Source organism: Pseudochaenichthys georgianus, chromosome 11 (assembly GCF_902827115.2).
Source record: "Pseudochaenichthys georgianus chromosome 11, fPseGeo1.2, whole genome shotgun sequence".
Taxonomy (NCBI): Eukaryota; Metazoa; Chordata; class Actinopteri; order Perciformes; family Channichthyidae; genus Pseudochaenichthys; species Pseudochaenichthys georgianus.
Window position 1 is genome coordinate 29,318,494 of NC_047513.1, and position 17,708 is coordinate 29,336,201.

Here is a 17,708-nt window from a genome sequence, read left to right on the forward strand (position 1 = left end):
AACTAACGTAGCAACGGCAGGAACTGCTTCGATAGCGTTTTTGAGGAGCTTTTTGATTACAGATTTGAAAACATCGCTGCTTGCTTTAAAAGTAGCACAATTCATTTTGTCAAACCTTGGAAAGTATCTAGATATCCCTGCCCTGATGCCAAAGGAACTGGCAACTGAATATGTGTCGCCGTTTGATGTCTATGTCTGGACCGCTGCGTAAAAAGGAGGGTTTCTGCCCCGTTACTTCTCCGCTGTTTTCTTGTCATGTCGGTTTGAATACAGTTAAATCGACCGGACTGCTCTCTGCAGATGTGAGCGTCCTTAACAACGCTCAATAAATCCTTGACAGCGGTCTGTGTGTTCTGGATTAACAACGTGTCACGTGTTCTGAATTGACCAATCAGAATCGAGTATTCAACTAAACCATGTAATAAATCTCATTACAACCAAATGTATTTTAGTGCAATACTTATGTATTCTTGTACATTTATTACATATTACGTATCCTATTGCAATGATTACATTTACAAGTCATAACATTTATTTTATGGCATTAATTACATTGTTTCTTGTGTTACATTTATACTAGTGAAATAACAACATTGATTTTGGGGTATTAATTAAATGTTTGAGATTCAATCTGGTGCTTTCATTTCCCTCCACTGTCTGCAGCACTTCCTGTCGGGCTGCAGCTCTGCACAGTGTGGAGGACAGCGGAGTAAATATGATGCCAATTGGTTAAAAGACATTCATCAGGCTAACAATTTGTTTGGACTATACTGTACCTTAATGGAAGATGAGAGTGGAGAGGAGAGCCGCAGATCAAAGAGGGAGCTGCAATTAGCGAACACGCTGTCTGTGATCAAACGAGCCGCCAACAAACAAATGTCGGTACAGAAGCCGGTAATGTTTTGTAATATTCAAAATTATCTTTTTCAGACTCTTAATGAGAAAAGTAAGGAGGAGCTGGAGCGGGAAGTTCACCTCAGTGATGTCAGATTACAAAAACCCGCCTCGTTTGTTTGTTTGCATCTGTGTCGACAATAAAGTCACAAACTCTGAAACTGATATAAATGTCTGCCGATGATCTTCAAAGGCTTCGATTCAAAGTGAAAGGGGGAAGGGGTGAAACGAAGTCGGCTGGAAACACAAGGGATGGATCACCAAGTATTCTGAGATCTCATTTGCAAAACGCCTTTTCCCTGCTGCCATCATTTTCAAAAGCACTTAGATGTGCACGCTTCAAGGCCAGGGGAAGAGTGCAGGCATTCAGGGATGGGTTTTTGAAGACTAATATTAGCTCATATTGAAAAACTAGGAACTATTTTCAGCTGATGCACGAGAGAAATGACTTTAGGGGCTTGATTAACTAAATGCCAGCACAATCAAAAAGCTACACAACTTTATAATCTGTCTGACTGCTCAAAAGACTCTCTTCAGCATTTAAAGACACAGTGCATTATTTAACATGATCAACTTGCATTAACGGTATCAAGCTGACGGTTAAGATAATGGCTCCCATTTCCTTTACAAACTACTCTTCAGTTCGTCACAAAGTCAGAGGAGGTGACTTCAGCTCTTTGTCATCTCAATAGTGAGATTATTAATACAGATTCAGTGGTGTACTTCCATTAGGTTAGGGGACTTGTGGAGGACAGAGTTTTGAGAAATAATGGCAAAAACTACTGACCCATTTTTCAGGAAACTTGGAGGAAGGGTGTCGAACAGGGATCACCAACAACATTTGTCCAAGAGACAACATTATTCCTAGATACCCTTTCGGGGGCCAGTGACCTTTTTTTATAGCCCTGAATTTTGAAGTTGTTGACCAGGGGGGGGGGGGGGGTATGGGGGGGTGGCAGAGCGCATAAAGCAGACTCTTCAGCTAACGAAGGATCACTTCTTCTTCAAGGCCGGGCAAGGCTACACAGTGCGCAGGCTACTGTCCGCAGCTGCTGCCTCTCTGTTGGACTCCGGTACTGCACATTACTCACGAGACGTTTGTATAAAAAGAATGGAGTGGGGGCGAACGCACTAACCACTCTGCCAGCGCCACAGCGCGTGCCGGGTGAGAATGTCTGGCGTGCCAGATTTGGCCCGCGGGCCGCCAGTTGATGGTCACTGGTGTAGAAGAACCAATTACATTTTAGAGAGCATCTGAATCCCAGGTGTGACTTTGTCATGTGCTAAAATGTGTCATAATGTAGTCAAAGAGGAGGGTCACTAGTAGAGCTACACAATAAGCACAATATTTATAACAAAATAAATGTAAAAAATAGACGATTTACATGCACTTAAACCTATAAGATACTACAGGAAAGAGAAAAACCCCAACAAGCAAAAAGAGCAGAGAGCCCCAAACGTCCTTTCCCATGGCGAATAACCAGCTCTGACTGGGGGGTCCCAAGGCGCTCCCAGGCCAGAGAAGAGATATAATCCCTCCACCTGGTCCTAGGTCACCCCTTGGTCCTCTTCCCAGCGGACGTGCCTGGAACACCTCCCTAGGGAGGCGCCCAGGTGGCATCCTAACTAGGTGCCCGAAACCACCTCAACTGGCTCCCTTCGACGCGAAAGAGGAGCGGTTCAACTCCGAGTCACTCCCGGGATGACCGAACTTCTCACCTTATCCCTAAGGGAGACGCCAGCCACCGGCGGAAGAAAACCCATCTCGGCCGCTTGTATCCTTGTATAATGTAAATTATGTTTAAAAAATGATAACGCACGCCGCTGTGTGGACGGGCCGTAAGAAGCACTTCCATTACTTTTTCTACTTTTGATGCATTTTTAACCATTAGCATTCTTTTATTGTCGCTACGTCTTCGCTAGGAATAGCATATATTGTTGTTCTAAGGAAAATCAGGCTTATTAGAAGCAGTATCAAATTGCATATGAACGCTAGAAACATTTGGCCTTTACAAGACAAATAATGTACAGTCATGCTTCCTTTGGCAGCTGTGTGAAGCTCTACCTGCCAATGCTAAGCTTAGCGTATCTGCATTAAAGTTTAGTCTTAGCATGCTAATATTCAAGCTAATGTTGAACAAAATGATTGAACAATAATAGTTTTAACATTGTAATTGGATGTACAGTAGGGGTGTGTTGTCCGGTAGGGGTGGGAATCATACGATACCATCGCGATACTTAAGCCACGATATGATAGTATTGCGATTCTACGATATGCTAAATATTGCGATATATTGCACATATATATTGATATATATGATTGCATGATATATTGGGTTCCTGTGTCTTTAACATGTGACAAAAGCCTTCGTTTTCCACTACGCTGTATGGACGCGGGCCTTTGCACATGAAGTAGGTGATGATTGAGTTATTTTCTTAGCTCGCTCAGAATTTGATGGTAGCTTTGCCAAGCTAATTTGGATTTGCAATATGAATAGTTTATATAATAAAATAGCGATACTTGCCGTCCGTGTATCGATACAATATCGCCACGCAAAGCATTGCGATACTGTGCTGTATCGATTATTTCCCCCACCCCTAGTGTCCAGTGCCTTGCTCAAGGGCAACACGGCAGGGCCCAGGAGGTGAACTGGGACCTCTATAAGTATCAGTGCACACTCCATATTTAGGTTTAGGGACTTGAACCCAGGCTCACAGTCCAAGCCCCCACTGACTGAGCCACTAAAGCGTGTGATAAGATAAATAATAGGATGTTCTGGCAACCTAAAAGCGTAAAAAAGCACCTCACCTGCACACTTGGTCCTGCTGGTGAGGGGGGGTCCTGGAGCTCCGGTGCCCCCCTCCCCGGGCCTCGTCAGCAGGACACTGATCCGGTACTCTGTGTCCGGCTCCAGGTGCCAGATCTTATAGGTCAGAGAGCCCACACCGTGAGTCTCCATCCAGGTGGACTGGCTGGCCCGGTACTGGATCTCCCTCCGGATGACGGGCCCGTCCCCCACGATGGAGTTGGTGTTCAGCTGGATGATCAGGTAGGTGGGGCCGGAGCGCAGGAGCTGGGGGGGGCGATCGGTGTGGGGGGCACTGCAAGGACAAAAGTGTTGTCATTAGGTCGCTGGTACTTTCATAAGAAGATCAAAGTGTTTGTTTTTTTGCAAAACGACAAAACAAAGCACTTCTATCTGGCTTTGGGGAGGTGGGGTCAGTGCGGATGGATTTAATGTCGTAACAAAACGTGACCCGTCTCTTAAATTTGTTTGGCTCAACCACAGACCTTGTTTCGAGCTACTTTCCAAAAAACATGTTCAAAAAACGTTGATGAGGAAACCGGAACTGCTAACATGCCAACTCACTTCCGGGTTTTAGGACTGGTTCCTGCTCCACTCTAGACTACCAGCAGCCTATTGGGCCAAACCATGTGCTTCCATTTCAAAGGGGGGGATTTGGGTTTTGTGAATCTGCTTTTGTATTTTGTTCATCTTAATTACCACCTCGTAAGTTGCTGTCATATTTACTACAGTTAATTGTGTTGACCTCTTTTAATAAGATTCTTGGTTTTTCATGTTTATTTTTTGGGGTAAATAAAATCCCAGTTTCTTTAAACAACGCCAGTGTCTTGTTGTCTCACTGTCTGACTTAAAGGTGGGGTAAGTAATTTATTTCAGAAACACTTTTTGATATATTCCATGGAATGCTCTTAACATCCTGATAGCAATGAATATCTTAAGTGCTTTGACAATAAATACATTAAAAAATGTCATCTGTGGAAGCCGTGGCGCTGTAAAAAGCACGACCAATCATCTGAGCCGGCCCGGCTAAAGTAACTGGATGGCCTACCTGCCTGTCAGCCTTCCATCTGGGCACAAACTTATCTCGTGCCCTCATTGGTCATGTGCGCGTTCGTGTGTGTTGGAGGAGGGGCTCTGTAAGGAAGGGGCAGATTTTTTCCGGTTGTGTATTTTCAAATGAATTTATAATTACATAATATAATGAATTGTGATGTATTTTATAGATTAAGTTCCCAAGTACTTTTCCACCAGTCAGTTATAATACTTCTGGTGCTTTAAGTATATTTGATGTACATACTTTTGTAGTACCTCGGTTAGACTCTAAATGGAATATTTTACTGTGTTTTTAATACTTTAACTTAAGTAAAATATCTGACTACTACTATCTACTACTAATTATTTCAGTTTTGTTGTCGCATGAGTGATATTCCTAAGAACTCATCGCAGAAGAAAGACGAAAGCCCGTCCTTGAGAACACTTAAGAGTCTAACTTTTTCAGCCACTTTCAGCAGAAAAGCGCCGAGTCTTGACGACAAAGGAGAAGTCAAGGATTCGTCATTGATTTTCTCTTTTTTTGTTTTTCAGTTTCAATAACATTATTTCTGCTCTGTTAGAGCATTGAGTCATAAAGACCTTTTAATCACACCAGGTCTCTGAGAGAGGGGCAGACAGGGAGGGGGGGTGACTTTGCAATGTTGTAAATTCTTAATTTTCAGTCTAATGACGCCGAATAAGAGCTTATTTGCATGAATAATTGCATAACTAATTATGTCTTCTCTGCACATAAAATAAGAACCGCCTTGATGGATAATATGACCCTAATCAACCCGGAGAACATCAATTCAGTTCCTCTCATAATGTATAATGGGAGGAAGTGTGTGTGTGTGTGTGTGTGTGTGTGTGTGTGTGTGTGTGTGTGTGTGTGTGTGTGTGTGTGGTGTGTGTGTGTGTGTGTGTGTGTGTGTGTGTGTGTGTGGTGTGTGGTGTGTGTGTGTGTGTGTGTGTGTGTGTGTGTGTGTGTGTGTGTGTGTGTGTGTGTGTGTGTGTGTGTGTGTGTGTGTGTGTGTGTGTGTGTGTGTGCGTGTGTTAGCAGAGATTTACTGATGACTTCGCAAACAGCATTTTATGAATGAAACAATGAGTGAGACATTTTGAACGCATCTTTGTTCATTTAAAGGAGAAGCCTAGCTTATCAGCATAATGGAGGAAAGGCTACAACCAACAACAAATTAAATTCAGTGGCAGGTTGTCTTCTCTTGGTTTTGTACAGATATAAACAACGTATTTTTTATAACATAAAAATATATAATACTGTTACTTAAAAATGCAAGTCCTGTTTATCTCACTGTACGCACCTTCCTCTTTCCTCGCATTAGGTCAACTCTAATGCAGGCACTTATATGTTATGAACTTGATAAAATGGCAAACAGCATCCAATATAAGAATGTTAAGAATAGTGTTTGCGGTTTGAGTTGACATTAAGTAAATATAGTGTCTGATTCAACTCGTCCCTATCCCAAAACAGAAGGTAAGTGTTTACTCCGTTTGGTAAACCTCGCCCAAAACCCTTTCTCAACTAGTGTCATGTTCATGAATCCATCTTACCTCTGACGATGAGCTCTCCAAAGTTGGACACGGCGGCCCCCCGGGAGGACAGGGTGATGCAGCGGTAAAGGTCCTGCTCCCCTCTCTGAGCCTCCACATGGAAAGTGGCCATTAGCCTCTTGTGGCTCAGCCGAGAAAGGGAGGACGTGTCCATCACCGCGCTGTTCCTCCGCTGGCAAACACACAGGAAGAAGGAGTGAGCAGGGAGTGGAGGGGCGACTTTTAGTTTTGTAGCTCCTCAAATGGAACAAACTTCCAGAAACCCTGAGTTCTTCACCAACGCTGAGTTCTTTTCAAAACACTACTTTTTACAGCTGCTTACCCAGAAGCCTTTTAACTTGTTTTAGCACCTATACCGTATTTACAATGTTGTTTTTGGACTATTCTCTCTTTTATGGTTTTTATGAATCTGTTATTCCATTATGTGTATTTATTGTGTTCCTTTCTGTTGTCTTCTTGTTAAGTGTTAATGATTAAGTAAAGCACTTTGAATTTCCTTTGTGTATGAAAATGTGCTTTATAAATAAACTTACCTTACTTTAGAAATGTATTCTGTTACAATTAGTACAGGGTCTATGCAGGAATCCTGAAGTTAAATGTAAAACCTTTTAAGACCCTTTCCATACATTTTAAGACCTCATTGCCACTTTGAGTTTTTAACCGGTTACCTTGGCGACACACTTTACCTCACATTCACTATATACAGTATTGATTGTCCTTCCTCCTTATCTTCCAACCATTTGGACGCAGACTTGCATTTCCCCATAACGATGCTGTTTAACAACCGGCGTAAACGGACCTTCGCGCGCTATCGAGCAGTGAGCGTGCGATGTCCTGTTCTGATGACGTCAAACCCAACGGGATGCCCTCAATAAACTCCACAGAATCTCACGACACACCTACGCCATGACTACATTCAGGCAGACTGTAGAACACAACCTCTTTGGACCATTCATATACTTATTGAAAACAAGCTACAGAATGTAATACCTTAATGCCGTTTAATACTTTATAATAGCCTTCATTTTCACAAAATTGATAAGACCCCCCGCGGACCCCCTGTATTAAAGATTCAAAGGTTTTAGTGTCATGTGCTCAAAGCTACAGTGTAGAAATGGCAATGAAATTCTGAGCTCCTCCAACAATGCAACATATATAATAAAATACAAAAATACAAACTAAAATGTAGTACTAAAAGTCTATAAACACGTCAATAGAATATGGGATATGTTCAAGAACAGAATATGAAATGAAATAATGTAAATTAAGACAAAATTAAATACTACTTAAAATAAGTAGTCAGTGACCTAATCTGAGTATCACAATAAAAAACTGATTCACTTGTCTTAACTTACCACAATATAAAATGCTATGCTAATAAATACAAGCCAAAATCAATATCCACCCAAGAAAGTGAAAAGCGTTAAACAGATGCATTCAGTAGGCGTGTAGTTTAATGAACTGTCAAAAAGAAGGCAAATGACATATTACTTTAGGCCGAGCAGGATCTCCCTGCTCCCTCCACAAGGAGCGATGGGATTTCTCCATTGGATTTTGGGTTATTGCAGGAAGTAATCTGGATCTAAATCTCTTCAGTTTGTGTTCACCACAGAGCTCGTTTCAGGCTAACAACTAAAACTACATTAAGAAAAACATTGACTTTGAGACGAGGGAACAGGAAGTGCTCAAACGATGACTCAGGGTTTAGGAGTCCTTTCTGAACCGCTCTTTTGTAAATGCATAGAAGTGACTGTTGTTTTGTATATTTTTGATTGTTGTGCTTGCATGTATATGTTGATTGTGTATATATAGGTATATACATATTTGTATACATATTATTAAATATATTTGTATTTTTTGTATTCGGGATTGTGGGAAACGGTATTTCGATCTCTGTGTCTGTACACACAAACTGAAAGTTGACAATAAAGTTGACTTTGATTTTTACTTGACTACATTTTAGGGTTTTAGGACTCATTTCTGCTCTATTGTATACCGTACTTTTCGGACTATAAGCCGCGACTTTTTTCCCCATTTTTTTTGTACAGCTAACGGCCACTAGGGAACCTCCTAAATCTATGGATTTTACAGGTAAAATTAACCACCTTTAACTCTATGGGCTCTATGACCGGTCCGCGCCCGCCACCTTTAAGCAGGAAAAGCTGTAGGCCGGAAAAGAATGAGACAGGTCGCGCGCCAAAGTAAAAGTGGAACCGAGAGACAGAACGAGAGCAAGACAGACGGACAATTTAGCTGCTGCGGCTTATATGCAGGTGCGCTTTATAGTCCGAAAAGTACGGTACTTTACAAATGGTGTTTTAGTTTAATAGATAACATTGTAATCATGCCACTGTATTAATTCAATTTTTCGAATGTGCCATTAACATGATTACATCTTATTTTGATTTAACTCTAAGGGTATTCAGCTCCTTTTTCAAATAATGACGTAATCCCGTTACATATATACTCCCGCCTCTGGAAAATAACAACCTCACACAAACACCTGAAGTACTTTCAAGTGATTAGAAATGTGCGGTGGCTGAGAGGCAGACAGGAGGGAGGGTTGGAATTAGCTACATGGGAGGCCGAGATAATAAATGCGTGATAAATGTCAGCGGTAACAATGGTGGTTTTGCCGCTGAGGCCGGTGACACATGCCTCCTGGGTCGCTGCATGTTCACAGGGGTCTCGCTCTGACAGCCCCTCATCTCGCTCGATGCTAATATGTTAGCGCTGCAGGCACACTGGCTCAAATCAGGAGACAACACATGCAACGAGCTGATCCAGGTGTCACAATATAGGCAGCTCTGTGGGAGAATATAAGAAGATTATTACGTAAACTGTCGCCTGCTCCGGTATTTCAGAGGGAAGTGGGTTTGACATGTTTCATTTAGGAGGACAGGCGGGAAGAAATGTGAAATTAGATGTACAGTAGCTGTCGACTACTGCCTGCAGCTGCATATTATAACTCAACTTAACTTTTATATAAGTATAATATCTTCTTGTATAAAAGCAACAGAAGTTTTTTTTTGTTTCAACAGTTTGAAGTGACTCGGAGTAAAGTAAAGTTCAGACAACTTGTATTCTAGTGAAACCATTACATTAATATAAGTGCAATAATCACACTTATTCTAATTATATATTTTACTGCAGTGAGAAGTGCCAAAGACATTTCGTTGTACTTTGTATGATGACAATAAAGATACGTTTTCTCTAAATTAAATGTATTTAAGTAGATTAATCAAATGTTTCAGTAATAACTTTTATTTTGGAGCATTATTTACATTTGATTTAGTGCATTAATGACATTTATTCTAGATCATTAAGAACATTTATTCTTATGCATGTAGGCAAGGCAAGTTTATTTATATAGCACTTTTCAACACAAGGCAATTCAAAGTGCTTTACAAAAAATTAAAGACATTAAGAAAATGGCATTTAAAATCAGTCATTAAAAAGAAAAGCTAATAAAATAAACATTAAAAGGAAAAATATATATGAATAGTTCAATTAAAAGCAGCGACAAAAAGAAAAGTCTTCAGCGTGGATTTAAGAGTTGCAGCGGACCTGCAGGTTTCTGGGAGTTTGTTCCAGATATTTGGAGCATAATAACTGAACGCTGCTTCTCCATGTTTAGTTCTGACTCTGGGGACAGAAAGCTGACCAGTCCCTGAAGAACTGAGAGATCTGGATGCTTCATAGTTTAGCAGGAGGTCAGAAATGTATTTTGGGCCCAAACCATTCAGTGCTTTATAAACCAGCAGCAGTATTTTGAAATCTATTCTTTGACACACAGGAAGCCAGTGTAAAGACTTCAGAGCAGGAGTGATGTGATCCACTTTCTTAGTGTTAGTGAGGACTCGAGCAGCGGCGGTCTGAATCAGCTGCAGCTTCCTAATAGATTTTTTACTGAGACCTGTGAAGACACCATTGCAGTAGTCGAGTCAACTGAAGATAAAGGCATGGACAAGTTTTTCCAAATCCTGCTGTGACATTAGTCTTTTAATCCTAGATATATTCTTTAGGTGATAGTAGGCTGATTTAGTAACTGTTTTAATGTGTTTTTAACTCACATATGTATAACATTTAACTACGAAAATAATGACAAGTATTCTCTTGAATCAGTTACATGTATTCTAGTGCATTCATTTATTGTCTTCTAGTGCAATGACTACATTTATTATGTAAGGGATAATGTGCAGCGATGCGGTCCAGTCTATGAACCGGTCGGATGTTTTTTTCCCCATAATGACCAAGTCCCGCTTATCACACGGCTACATTCTCAACAAAGTAACAATATGACTCCCAATATCAATTTAAATACTTTTATAGATTTCGAAAATGTTTTTATTGATTTAAAAAATAGTACGCTATTATTTATTTTAAATGACATGCATCCGCTAAGAAAAATAGTCCGTTGTTACCGTTTGAACTAACGTAGCAACGGCAGGAACTGCTTCGATAGCGTTTTTGAGGAGCTTTTTGATTACAGATTTGAAAACATCGCTGCTTGCTTTAAAAGTAGCACAATTCATTTTGTCAAACCTTGGAAAGTATCTAGATATCCCTGCCCTGATGCCAAAGGAACTGGCAACTGAATATGTGTCGCCGTTTGATGTCTATGTCTGGACCGCTGCGTAAAAAGGAGGGTTTCTGCCCCGTTACTTCTCCGCTGTTTTCTTGTCATGTCGGTTTGAATACAGTTAAATCGACCGGACTGCTCTCTGCAGATGTGAGCGTCCTTAACAACGCTCAATAAATCCTTGACAGCGGTCTGTGTGTTCTGGATTAACAACGTGTCACGTGTTCTGAATTGACCAATCAGAATCGAGTATTCAACTAAACCATGTAATAAATCTCATTACAACCAAATGTATTTTAGTGCAATACTTATGTATTCTTGTACATTTATTACATATTACGTATCCTATTGCAATGATTACATTTACAAGTCATAACATTTATTTTATGGCATTAATTACATTGTTTCTTGTGTTACATTTATACTAGTGAAATAACAACATTGATTTTGGGGTATTAATTAAATGTTTTGAGATTCAATCTGGTGCTTTCATTTCCTCCACTGTCTGCAGCACTTCCTGTCGGGCTGCAGCTCTGCACAGTGTGGAGGACAGCGGAGTAAATATGATGCCAATTGGTTAAAAGACATTCATCAGGCTAACAATTTGTTTGGACTATACTGTACCTTAATGGAAGATGAGAGTGGAGAGGAGAGCCGCAGATCAAAGAGGGAGCTGCAATTAGCGAACACGCTGTCTGTGATCAAACGAGCCGCCAACAAACAAATGTCGGTACAGAAGCCGGTAATGTTTTGTAATATTCAAAATTATCTTTTTTCAGACTCTTAATGAGAAAAGTAAGGAGGAGCTGGAGCGGGAAGTTCACCTCAGTGATGTCAGATTACAAAAACCCGCCTCGTTTTGTTTGTTTGCATCTGTGTCGACAATAAAGTCACAAACTCTGAAACTGATATAAATGTCTGCCGATGATCTTCAAAGGCTTCGATTCAAAGTGAAAGGGGGAAGGGGTGAAACGAAGTCGGCTGGAAACACAAGGGATGGATCACCAAGTATTCTGAGATCTCATTTGCAAAACGCCTTTTCCCTGCTGCCATCATTTTCAAAAGCACTTAGATGTGCACGCTTCAAGGCCAGGGGAAGAGTGCAGGCATTCAGGGATGGGTTTTTGAAGACTAATATTAGCTCATATTGAAAAACTAGGAAACTATTTTCAGCTGATGCACGAGAGAAATGACTTTAGGGGCTTGATTAACTAAATGCCAGCACAATCAAAAAGCTACACAACTTTATAATCTGTCTGACTGCTCAAAAGACTCTCTTCAGCATTTAAAGACACAGTGCATTATTTAACATGATCAACTTGCATTAACGGTATCAAGCTGACGGTTAAGATAATGGCTCCCATTTCCTTTACAAACTACTCTTCAGTTCGTCACAAAGTCAGAGGAGGTGACTTCAGCTCTTTGTCATCTCAATAGTGAGATTATTAATACAGATTCAGTGGTGTACTTCCATTAGGTTAGGGGACTTGTGGAGGACAGAGTTTTGAGAAATAATGGCAAAAACTACTGACCCATTTTTCAGGAAACTTGGAGGAAGGGTGTCGAACAGGGATCACCAACAACATTTGTCCAAGAGACAACATTATTCCTAGATACCCTTTCGGGGGCCAGTGACCTTTTTTTATAGCCCTGAATTTTGAAGTTGTTGACCAGGGGGGGGGGGGGGGTATGGGGGGGTGCAGAGCGCATAAAGCAGACTCTTCACGCTAACGAAGGATCACTTCTTCTTCAAGGCAGGGAAGGCTACACAGTGCGCAGGCTACTGTCCCGCAGCTGCTGCCTCTCTGTTGGACTCCGGTACTGCACATTACTCACGAGACGTTGTATAAAAAGAATGGAGTGGGGGCGAACGCACTAACCACTCTGCCAGCGCCACAGCGCGTGCCGGGTGAGAATGTCTGGCGTGCCAGATTTGGCCCGCGGGCCGCCAGTTGATGGTCACTGGTGTAGAAGAACCAATTACATTTTAGAGAGCATCTGAATCCCAGGTGTGACTTTGTCATGTGCTAAAATGTGTCATAATGTAGTCAAAGAGGAGGGTCACTAGTAGAGCTACACAATAAGCACAATATTTATAACAAAATAAATGTAAAAAATAGACGATTTACATGCACTTAAACCTATAAGATACTACAGGAAAGAGAAAAACCCCAACAAGCAAAAAGAGCAGAGAGCCCCAAACGTTCCTTTCCCTGGCGACATCAACCAGCTCTGACTGGGGGGTCCCAAGGCGCTCCCAGGCCAGAGAAGAGATATAATCCCTCCACCTGGTCCTAGGTCTACCCCTTGGTCTCTTCCCAGCTGGACGTGCCTGGAACACCTCCCTAGGGAGGCGCCCAGGTGGCATCCTAACTAGGTGCCCGAACCACCTCAACTGGCTCCTTCCGACGCGAAAGAGGAGCGGTTCAACTCCGAGTCCCTCCCGGATGACCGAACTTCTCACCTTATCCCTAAGGGAGACGCCAGCCACCCGGCGGAGAAAACCCATCTCGGCCGCTTGTATCCTTGTATAATGTAAATTATGTTTAAAAAATGATCTTCCCCTTTAATTTTGAAAACATATTCCAATTGCAATGTCCGTCTTTTTTCCAAATCGTGCAGCCCTAATCATAAAGTCAATGTTTTTCAGATTGTATGGCAGCTGGAGAAACATGTTGTGTATATTCTCCTAACTGGTTTAGTGAAAAGTGCATGTGAACATCCTGAAAAAGACTTTAATGGGAGTGTTGCCAGCAGCTGTGCGTGCGATAGGAATAACTGTAGGCTGATAAGACTGTTGACTAAATGCCAACCATGTAGAGAGTCTGTTTTTTGGTATCAATTGTGCTGCTGCTTCTACCTACAATGTCCGTACTGTTATCCAGGTGCTGGCATGCTGGCTTGACTTTTCGAAGCAAAGATAACCGAAAGAAACAAAAACAACACACCCACACATATTGCTGTTGTTCTCACCTCCAGCAGGAAGGGCTCAGACTCAGAAACTTTGCCCGTGGCGACACACTGGAATGAGGCATTCTGCCCGGCGTTCACCTCCACGTCACCCAGACGAGCGAAATGAGGCACCTTGTCTGTGGAAGGAGCACACACACACACACACACACACACACACACACACACACACACACACACACACACACACACACACACACACACACACACACACACACACACACACACACTGTGAGGAAAGAGGCACATCTGGAGCCGAGCATCACTGTCTAAATATATTAAACACACAGCTGTGAGATGTCTTTTGTACAATAAATACTTTCAGGCCTGGATACAACCTCACACACATGTATTATGAACATTCGAATAGAGTGTAACCATGAATGCTAAAGTAAAGAGGATCGTTAAATCTTCATGAACTTACTTTGATTAAATGTTTTAAATATCAACCAAAGCTGTTTTAGGAACCACGTTTGAATCACTTCTACCCACATTAGCTGACATTTCCACATGCATTGAAACAAAACACAGCTCACAAGGCCGCATGTGAGAATAAATAACTTCTCAACACAGACATTGTTTTTACAGATTACACGCAGAGAGACATGTACGTATTTATCCGGCTCCTTCTGGATCCAAAGTGTGAATTACATTCCCATTGTAAGCCCTTTCAAGAACAAAAGTGAATGTGTATTCTCTGTCTTCTGAAGATGGTGCTCGTTATTCCTCGAGAAACCTTCAATAGGAGACGCACACAGAACTCGTTTTACCAAATGACTCTACGGAACAGCTGTTGGAATGTCTATATGCGTAAGGAATTCTTCTGTAGAAATGCATACATTTTCTTTTTTAATTGACATCCCCGGCAGTTAGTCACACCAGTCTCTGCATGCATATACACACACACATAGCATCACATGCGTTTACTGCAACACCAGGTGTTAGCTAACCGAGTGGTGATAAATCCACAGTGTCGTAATTTGATATAATGGAGTTTTTAATGCACTTAAAGGTTGTTTTGATCATCCAAACACCTTCTTTTTTAGGTGTGTCAACACCGGTAGAATGCTTTTCCTTCCTCAACAAACAAGATATTTTTAAACATTTTCTACACTATTTCCATCCAAGTCTGCTAACTAGCATTCTTCTTCATCCCTTCGGTTTGTTGCGTAATTGCTACATAATGGAGATTCACCACCTTTGACTGTCAATCAGTGAAATAACGTCAAATTACTGAAGGAACATGTTCCATTAATGCTGGTTCATGGGTGTGGAAAAATATCTAAACTAAATTGTCATCAACTCATCATAGAATTGCCCCACAGTGCCTCGTATTCCTACATTTTAAGAAAAACTAAAATCATGAAATCATTCTGCAAGGCAAGGCCAGGCCAGGCAAGTTTATTTATATAGCACCTTTCAGCACCAGGCAATTCAAGGTGCTTTACAAAAATGAAAGACATTCAGACGAAGGCATTTAAAAACAGTAAAAGATAATAAAAGAAACATTAAAAGAAAAACAAAAAATGAAAGACATTAAGCATTTAAAATCAGTCAATAAAAAGAAAAGCTAATAAAATAAACATTAAAAGATAAAAGTTACAGTGCAGTCTAAGATATGAATAGTTCAATTCTTTCGGTTCTTGATTTTTTATTTATTCACAGAACCTCCCTTTGGAAATCCGAACATTTCCGTCCCGATTGTTAATTTAGACTGATTGTTTTCACCATGTTTTGCTCGCATGACATCCACAATCGGACCCTCAGGAGGGTGTACTAGCCCCCTACTCTGCTTTGCGTTCCATAACAAAGTCTTTAAGTGTTACCTGAACATCCCGTGTTACCAAAACACTGTTTTTCACCCGTCGGTGCTGTGATACTTGTTCCTCAGTTCAACTCACCCAAAAACTGATCGTAAACCCAGGCTACGACGGATATCCCAAATATCCTACTTTCGAGCAGTCCCTCTCATAAATGTCATGGAGAAATTAATTACGTTTAAATTTAAAACATCAAAAGAAATACATGGATAAAAGTTACAGTGCAGTCTAAGATATGAATAGTTCAATTAAAAGCAGCGACAAGTAAGTAACTGTAAGTAAAATATGTTTCTTCTCTATCTCTGATTTGATTCCCTGCTTGTCAGTTCCATTATGTCTCATTATTACAGGATTAGATTCCCCGTGCTGATCAATAAGCCAGTGGCAGAGATGCTATTTATATATTTATGTTACAAAGTGTTTGTGTAAAATTGATACATAAGTTTGACATGATGATTTGTGTCATTGCACTGCAGACAAAACACTTTCTTTGCTACTGACAAGAGCAGGAACACCAGTGATGCTAACGACTAGCGATTATTATACTTAAAAAATGTGATGTATTTTTACTTTCCCTATAGAAAAGCACCACTGTGACTAATAACAATGAGGATGACAATAAGGAGGCATGCATAATAGCAGCCCTTCAAACTAAAGCAGCTTAATGGAACTTAGCTATTGTTCATTTTATCATTTACGCCTGTGCTTTCCCAACTGTGACTTTGTGTCAAAATGTCCTGGGTCGTTGTTAATAATGCGATGAATTATAGAGGTGTTTGCTGTGGAAAAAGCACTCCTCTTTTCTCATTATTGAGCACCTATTTTCAAGTGGTACTCAGCTATTTCACTAATGCCTTGCTTGGCTAAACGTCAAGCTCCAAAATGCATTGAAGAAGTATCATGGGCTTCCTTCCCTGTACTGTATCTGAAAATCCTTTTTAGAATATTAGCCTTTCTCTAAACCTTTCTGACGCTCCAACATTTGCATTAATTTAAAAGTTGGCACATACAGTAGTATAACATCATTACTTTTAACTGCATTCAAAATGTTCTCTTAGAGTTCATAGGAGTCAAGAGTTCAGTTTTGAACAAGTTGTGAAAAGTGTATAATAATGTTGGACCACAGCTGGCTATTACATTTGGGAAATATATACAGTTATTTAACTAACTTATTAAATACTGTCCCTGACTCTAAACATAATTTGTTTCTGATCAGCTTTAACCTAGCCTTATACCTGGGGTCGGCAACCTGCGGCTCCCGAGCTGCATGCTCGGCTCTGGCTCCCTTGGGCGTAGACAAAAATAAGAAGGAAATAATAAAAGTATTTGCAGGACTATTTACATTTTGTTGCACGATTGAAAATGTTTCGTATCTTGTATGTTGAGGTGAGACTGTGACACATAAATAAAAAACAGAACTGTGTTAATGTTTTAAAACTAAAATATGCGTCACATCCTGCTACGGTCCCGCACCAGCGCCTTTTCTTACAGGCGAATAACCTGACCCGGCTCGATGAGCGAACTATGGATACATCAAAGAAAAGTATCTGAGGAACACAGGATTTAATTCTGCGTGGGTAGAGTTATATGGTACTGTATACGACGGTATGTTTGATATGTGGAGAGAAGTTGTCAAAGGTGCTGCAGCCTTTACGTATCGAGGAGAAACACGGAAGAGGAAGACAGCTGACGATCTTCAGTCATAATTCAATCAGTTTTAGGGTGCAGATATATGTTTTATTTATTTCAAAGTGGGCCCATTTTAATTATATTAATTTTCTTCAAATGTGCAGAGGAAGTGCTGTGTTGATTTATAGGCCTGTGTATTTTTTTTGAATTCTCCTTCTAAGAGTTCTTTGTTTATTATTAGAGGTAAACAGTTTGCCATCATGTAATAAATAATAAATGCAAAAAAACTGTAGTTTTTGTCTATGATATAACAATAAATACAACTTTATAAGCTATCAAGCTATCAAATACGTTTTGCGGCTCAAGACAAAAAACATTGTTGGAAAAGGGCTCTTTTGGTCA

General features: G+C 40.7%; 1 protein-coding gene across 1 annotated transcript in view; it reads right to left on the bottom strand.

Moving 5' to 3' along the window:
- ptprua (protein tyrosine phosphatase receptor type Ua) overlaps window positions 1–17,708 on the bottom strand; it is a 288,163-nt gene that overhangs the window by 109,186 nt on the left and 161,269 nt on the right. The window contains exons 5-6 of the mRNA XM_034094829.1: window positions 13,861–13,976; window positions 6,306–6,477 (exon numbers count right to left, since the gene is read on the bottom strand). Of these exons, the coding sequence (XP_033950720.1) occupies window positions 6,306–6,477; window positions 13,861–13,976 (288 nt within the window). The remainder of the gene's footprint in view (window positions 1–6,305; window positions 6,478–13,860; window positions 13,977–17,708) is intronic.